The sequence below is a fragment of the Lolium perenne genome, chromosome 7 (assembly GCF_019359855.2).
Source record: "Lolium perenne isolate Kyuss_39 chromosome 7, Kyuss_2.0, whole genome shotgun sequence".
NCBI classification, from domain to species: Eukaryota; Viridiplantae; Streptophyta; class Magnoliopsida; order Poales; family Poaceae; genus Lolium; species Lolium perenne.
This window is the reverse complement of record NC_067250.2, coordinates 100,966,299-100,972,851: the sequence shown is the minus strand read 5'-3', so window position 1 is coordinate 100,972,851 and position 6,553 is coordinate 100,966,299. Positions and strand designations below refer to the sequence as shown.

The following is a 6,553-nucleotide window of genomic DNA, read 5'->3' as shown; positions in this document are numbered from 1 at the left end:
AATTAAATACCAATGAAAGGTACTATGTAAGAAAATCTCATAAATCATAAATAATGGTTGATCGTGGCAAATATCATTCAAAACTAATCATATTAGTATCTATATTGATGATGCAAGCAACCAAGATCTAAACACCACCATTGACATCAAGATTTGGAAGGAGATCTCGTCGTCCGAACGAAAGACCGGAGATCACTTATTACAGACGATGGCATCTCCATTGAGGGAAAATCAATAAGAAAGCGGCTACCAAAATCCTAACATAATCTACTGAAAACATTACTTCTATTGAAAACTCCACACATAGATCGGATTTTCCCGGCGCTAGGCAAACAATTGGTCATGGGTTGTGTGGAGCCGGTCAGCCGGACATCAGAAGCCCAGAGCCGTAACCGCCCGTTCCTTTTAGGGGAACGCTGGGCGTCGGTCGCCTGATGGCGACCCCTAAAATCGGTTGTCTTTCGCGTCGTCGGATCGTCATCTAATGGTTGAAATCAGCCACATCCTAACATTTGCAATTTGCCCCCCAGTTTTTGGATAATTAACCCGCAGTACTAGACTTCTCCAGTCAACCCGAAAGGGTATGTTTCTTTGGGCCTAACCTTCTCAATATTTACGACAAAACTGCCACTCGACGACTAATCCGCGTCTCATACATAGTATTACAACAAAATCTCTCAATCCGGTTACAAAATATATATACTATTACAACAAAAAAAAAAGTTACAAAAAATGTAAACAAATAGTCTTATAAAAAAAGTGGTTAAACAACAATTATTTTGCTATAGGTTGGTTTACAACAAAAATTGACAACAATTACAATAAAAAATCAAAAGCTATAACAACAAAAAACATGTGTTCGTGGCTGTGAAATTTGGTTAAAAATAACACATTTTATATATATCCAATTACAGCAAAAATCACCAACTATTTTTACCAAAATTATTGGCGATTACAATAAAATAATTTATGGCAAACGTCCAGGTAAATATTACAATATATCTGATATGCTTTCTTTATAACTTTTATACGCAATTGTTACAAAACTAATGAACATATACAACATCTCTACGAAAAAAAGTATCCATGACTAAAACAATTACACCAAAAATCACAAATAATTCCAACAAAAAAATCATGCGTTTACAACATATCAAGAAACACATATTTCGTAACATATCACTTAGAAAAATCTTACAAATTATGTCGTGTGAGTTTAGAACAATTTTTTATCTAATTGTTACAATCTAGAAACAACAGTGTAGATTTCTTAAAAAAACAAGCAACACTTAAGTTGGGACCGAAAAATCAGGCCCATATAGGGGCCACCTGGGAGCAAGCGAGACGACCGATCGTGGAAAGCGTTTCCCTTCCTTTTAACACCTCCATCACTCCGCTCCTCACAAAGATCACATCTGGCATCGTAAAAAAAGATCACACCTGGCATCGTCGAAAAAGATCACACCTGCCATCAGTTTGCATAATTGCTTCTCTAAGATACAACAATTCAGTTTGCATAAATGTTTCTCCAAGATAGAGTACAAACGTATATTTACACATAAATAGGATGCAAATATTCCGAACAGATAAACGCTACATTTTTCTAACAGGTACAATCCTGATTGCATCAGTCAACCAAAGGTTTGCTGGAAGTGTTCTTCCAGTGGCCGGTGAGCCCACACACTGAGCACCTGGGCGCCTTGGGTTTTTAGGAATATGACCCCGCTGAGGGCAGGTAGTGCTTCCGTGACATTGCTACCTGCATATCGAACAAAATCTGGACCTGTTAACAGGCATCTCGTATGGAGGCTTGTCTCTGCTCATACTGGGACTTCCCCTCGACCCACCTGGCCTTTTCTTTTCAGGTGGACTAAACATCACAGATGGGAGCACCTATCTTCTGAGATGGCTGGAAATGTGGTCACCATTGGATTAAACACGGGATCCCTAGATGAACTTAGCTTCACCCTATCTTCGAGACCCATACAATTCCTGACACTGCTGGTTTTTTTCAGCATCTTACCTAGCTCAACCATCTTATCCATTGCCAGGACGTACGACTCAACATTTGCGTCTCCAAGCTGAACTACCTCCAAAGCTTGCTTCTTGGAATGCATGTATTTTACATACTTAGGTGGACCTTGGTCTTTCTGGTGCCAAAAGTATGTCTCTACCTTCTCTTGTCCAATGCTTCAATATGTGTTTATGAGGAATCTGAGCCACATCATTCTTCGCCATGACCTAGGAAATATTACAAAAAGCACATGGTTAGTGATGGACGCAGTAAGTAAACACCCTAAGGCGTAGCCACAATTTTGAATCATGATCTACCTTCAAAGAATGGCTGAAAAGAAGAACTCAGCAATCGCGCCACTGATATCAGCTCGATAGGACACCTTGTACCACTTCTGTAGCATCACTCCTTATGTTCTAAACCATGTATTGTTCCCTGGAATCACCTCTTCAAGGGGGCATATGACCCTAAGCAAACTTCTCGAACATTTTTCTGGTGCAAACCTCACTGGCATGTCGCTCCAAAGGAATATTCTTGATGTGTCACAACTAACAAAGAAGAAATTAAATTAGATATAATAAAAGAAGTGGAAGGACCATTAGCCTGTAATAGGTATCAGATCAAAGTTTTCGAGCTAGAAATCAATGGTCTATCGACAGGTTTCTAGAAATATAGAGTTTTACTCTAAAAACATTTTACAAGTTTTACTGGTTTGAATTAGAATGGCAAATACTAACATGTTATGGAAGTTTGGATACTTACAGTGTGGCTGAAGAAACTATCAGATACGTAATTCCCAGATCTTGCCCACCGAATTATCTCTAACCCTCCCGAAACCAGAATCAGCCCAATAACTTCCGTGACTGTTTTGTACTCTAAAGAATTTTTTCCCATCTTTAACGCCAAAGCCAACTATCACCAACGCATGCCATACTTTAAGTCCTGATGTGGTCTCGGGAAACGCAGTGCACTCATAAACATCATCAGGCTTTAATGAATGAAAAGCCTCTGTATCACGAACTGTCGCAATCAGCATCTTCCCCTGTAAGACCAGCGAACAAGTTTCTTCAAAAGCCATATCATCATGCCAGTGGGACTCCTTAATCTTCACATAATCTGAGTCCTGTAGGATATATGAAAATATCAGAATTCACCCTAAGATCATGGACAGTTACAAGTAATATCAGACTTCAATAAAAAAGTTCCTTTACCTCACGTAAATCCACAGGTTTTTGCATTCCTTTATTAGTTAACACCCCAATGGTTTTCAGCATGTTTTCACAACATGTGAATTTAAACGTGCCTGATTTGTGATTGCCACATAAAGGGTCCTCCCTAGCGCAATGAGCAACGTAACTTAGCATGTCATCAATGCTTATTGTATCATGATAGTTGTCTCCTTTTTCTGCCATCTTGAACTTCATCATAGCTTCAAGAGCTGCAGCAATTGCATAGAAGATGCAATTAGTCGTATTTCTTTGATGTTTGACCTGAGCCAATACCCTAATCCCATTGACCAGGGTCTCCCGCCAGCTGAACTCGAAGTCCAATTGCTTCTGCATGTGTAAGTGCATCGTAATCCAATTGTCAGTAAAAAGTTGAAAAAAAAATACCAAGATAAATCAAAACTAACACAAGCAAGTCATTAGCACTATCATACACAGAAAAACAGTGTGATATGGTGCTCAAATTATTACATGGGTTAACACTTGGGCTCAAGTACTTTGAAACGTAAACATATAGTGCGGCTAAAAGGAGAACCGTTAGTGTAGATAAACAAACAGAACCCATACAAGATTATGAAATTGTGCATTTGTGAATACAGAAATAAAGTAAAAGCATCATGCAGCTAAACATAGGTTCTGCCCCAACTGTTGCATCTCATATTAACTTTGATAATTATCGAGATTATTTTTATATAACCCTTCGGTTTTTAGGGGAATTACAGTATATAACATCCAATTTGACAAGATATAGATTTTTTCCCCAAAATCCACAGAAAATCTTCACGTCATATCATTAAGCACAAAGGGGTAAACAAGGTCTGGTCTAATAGAATAATTACAAGACATGGCAAAGCAGAAAGGCTCGCCGAGAAAACCACAGCGCACACCTTGAAGACCAGGATAGGCATGTTGGGGTTCAGGACTTGGGATTTTCTGAAGTACGGCTCGCTAGTTTTGAAGACATTTTTCCCAAGAGCACGAAGTTATGCATCTCCACATACATGGTGAAATGTAGAAAAAAACAATACATTTTTCTTAAAATAAATAGGAGCACCTCTTTGCTAAAAATTTCAACATTCGTCTAAAAGTATCTTCTTCCTTGATAATCCACCCAGGATTTACATTCGTCCCAGACTACATGGTGGATATCGTACAAGCCAATACCCAGCATTGAGCTCTAACCAAAGAAATGCGTAGCATGAGCATTAGGAACGAATTGACCTCCCTCCAAACCTTCGAGGTAAAGTCAGAATTCAGTCAGGCCACAAGGAGATCAGCATGGTAGTCGCTAATGGAGCTAGCAACTGGAGCTGCTGCTGCCGTAAGAGGCGAAACCAAATCACCCACGAGAACGGTCACTGCACTAAGAGATGGTCCAGAGTCTCGTCATAACACCACGCAGAGGACAGAGCCCTTGATTTGGCAGGCCCGTGCGTTGCAACAGGTCGGCAAGACTCTTGAGTTTCATTGGGGCAAGCGCATTTCATATGTGCTCCTTCCCAGGCAACGCAATTGTGCCATTGAAGAACCCAAATTAAGCCAACGGCATCAAGGAAGAACCAGTGGCTGCCCACTTCCAGACGAAGTGGCCAGTCACTTCCACCTACAGGAACCTGCTGCACCTCATCCCAAAGGAAGAATAACTGCTAGTCGCCGACGACGTTGACCTAACTGTGATTTGCTTCACTTTTGTCGCTAACATGTTTCAGAAGACTGTAGGGCAGGTTATTCGTTGATGGAATTGAGTTTTTGTCTGCATCTGCTAAATCCATCTGGGCGGTAGGCATTGTCCGCATAGTACTAAATTATGTATTGTAGTTTTTCCTGACCGAATTTACTATTAAAATCAAAACAGTTCTAGCCAATCAAGCGAAAGATCACTTTCACATACCTCGTGCCCACAGGAGGAGCATACAAATAGCATGAACTTGCCGGGACTGTCCTTAGGGCGCATCGCATGCGAGCAAATTGGGCAACAGGAATCCATGGCCGCCTTGTCGGACTGGAACAGCAGCAGTGCCCTACCTAACCTCCAGATTACGCGGCGCAAGAGCCGTGGGCTTAGGTGCATCCATCTATGGCGCAGTCTCCTTCCCCACCTAAGGAGCCGTAGCCTTCTCCGGATGCGAATCGCCATTCCCGGCATGGCTGGAGGCGGAGGCGGGGGAGGAGGCGGAGGCGGAGGCCGGAGGCGGGGGAGGAGGCGGAGGCCGGAGGCCGGAGGCGGGGGAGGAGGCGGAGGCGGGGAGGAGGCGGGGGAGGAGGCCGGAGGCGGAGGCGGGGGAGGAGGCGGAAGGTGGGTCGGTTTCTCTCCGGTTCCTGGTTCGACTGCGTGCGTCACAGCTCCGCTGGATCACAGCACATGGACCTTCTTGTGCCGTTGTGCGTGTAGTTTTGGGCCAAACCCCATTTTGTTTCGCACTGGCCCACGCCATCGCGCTGCGTTCAGGATGGGAATGGGCTAGATTTGTTCGGGTTCGGATTTTGTTCGAATTAGAAAGAAAAAAATGTTGCATCACGTGGAATTCCAACTTTGGTCTATGCCATAGAGGACCTAAGGGCATCTCCAGCGGAGCGATCGCATATTTATATACGTTTGCGTCGCGCACGGACATAAAAAATGTCCGCATGTTCGTATGCGTCTGCCCCTTCTCCAGTGGCAAGGACGCATTTATTTGACCGCATGCGTGATTAGAGAGGAGAGAGAAGGAGAGATTCTATTTGTGGCTAGGAATACACGCATGCATGATTAAAGGAGGAGAGAGAGGGCCGCATGCAGACCAAATAGACACAAACGGACACGCGGACGCGTTCGTACAGACGCATTCCTGGCGCATATTTGGTCTATGTTTACGTCAGGACGGACACTGCGGATGTTTTGCGTCTAGCCGCTGGAGCGTGTTTTTTGTCCGCGCAGACGCAAACGAACGTCCGTTTGCGTTGCCCCGTTGGAGATGCCCTATCTCCAACCGTCCGTTTTGAGCCGTTTGGGTGGCCGCGCGGACACGCGGACAGCGCCCCGCGTCCGCGTGTCCGTTTGGGTCGCACGCTGCGCCCAATGCAGCGGCCACCCATTTGCACATTTGGCCTATTTCTTTGGGAAATAGGCCATCTGGCCACACATACTTATAAATAATATCTTAAAAATATAGAATAATATCTAGAAAATATAGAATAATATCGAATAGCATAAAATAATATCAACTGTGGACTCAGACCTCTCATAACAAAAAAAAAGCAAAAAATCGTTTGAGAAAAATATAAAACTTACAATTGAGATTGTAAACTCAATTTGGGCGCTCTAGGATCTCCT

The 6,553-nt window shown here is 43.0% G+C and overlaps 1 protein-coding gene across 1 annotated transcript; it reads right to left on the bottom strand.

Moving 5' to 3' along the window:
* Nucleotides 1–1,484: 1,484 nt before the first annotated feature.
* On the bottom strand, nt 1,485–5,562 carry LOC127316467 (probable cysteine protease RDL5). The gene is made up of 5 exons (XM_051346863.2): nt 5,132–5,562; nt 3,226–3,570; nt 2,777–3,137; nt 2,332–2,562; nt 1,485–2,241 (listed from the first exon to the last, which is right to left on the bottom strand). The coding sequence occupies exons 1-3, from the start codon at nt 5,384–5,386 to the stop codon at nt 2,796–2,798; spliced, it is 942 nt and encodes a 313-aa protein (XP_051202823.1). The 5' UTR covers nt 5,387–5,562; the 3' UTR covers nt 1,485–2,241; nt 2,332–2,562; nt 2,777–2,795.
* Between the last annotated feature and the right edge of the window lie 991 nt (nt 5,563–6,553).

Excerpts from the sequence above, each read along its gene's own strand:
- LOC127316467 (XM_051346863.2), bottom strand. The coding sequence starts at position 5,386 with ATGCCGGGAATGGCGATTCGCATCCGGAGAAGGCTACGGCTCCTTAGG. Across the intron at positions 3,571-5,131 it reads GCTCCTCCTGTGGGCACGAG|AAGCAATTGGACTTCGAGTT; the intron begins GTATGTGAAAGT and ends TTACACATGCAG. Across the intron at positions 3,138-3,225 it reads AACCTGTGGATTTACGTGAG|GACTCAGATTATGTGAAGAT; the intron begins GTAAAGGAACTT and ends TATATCCTACAG.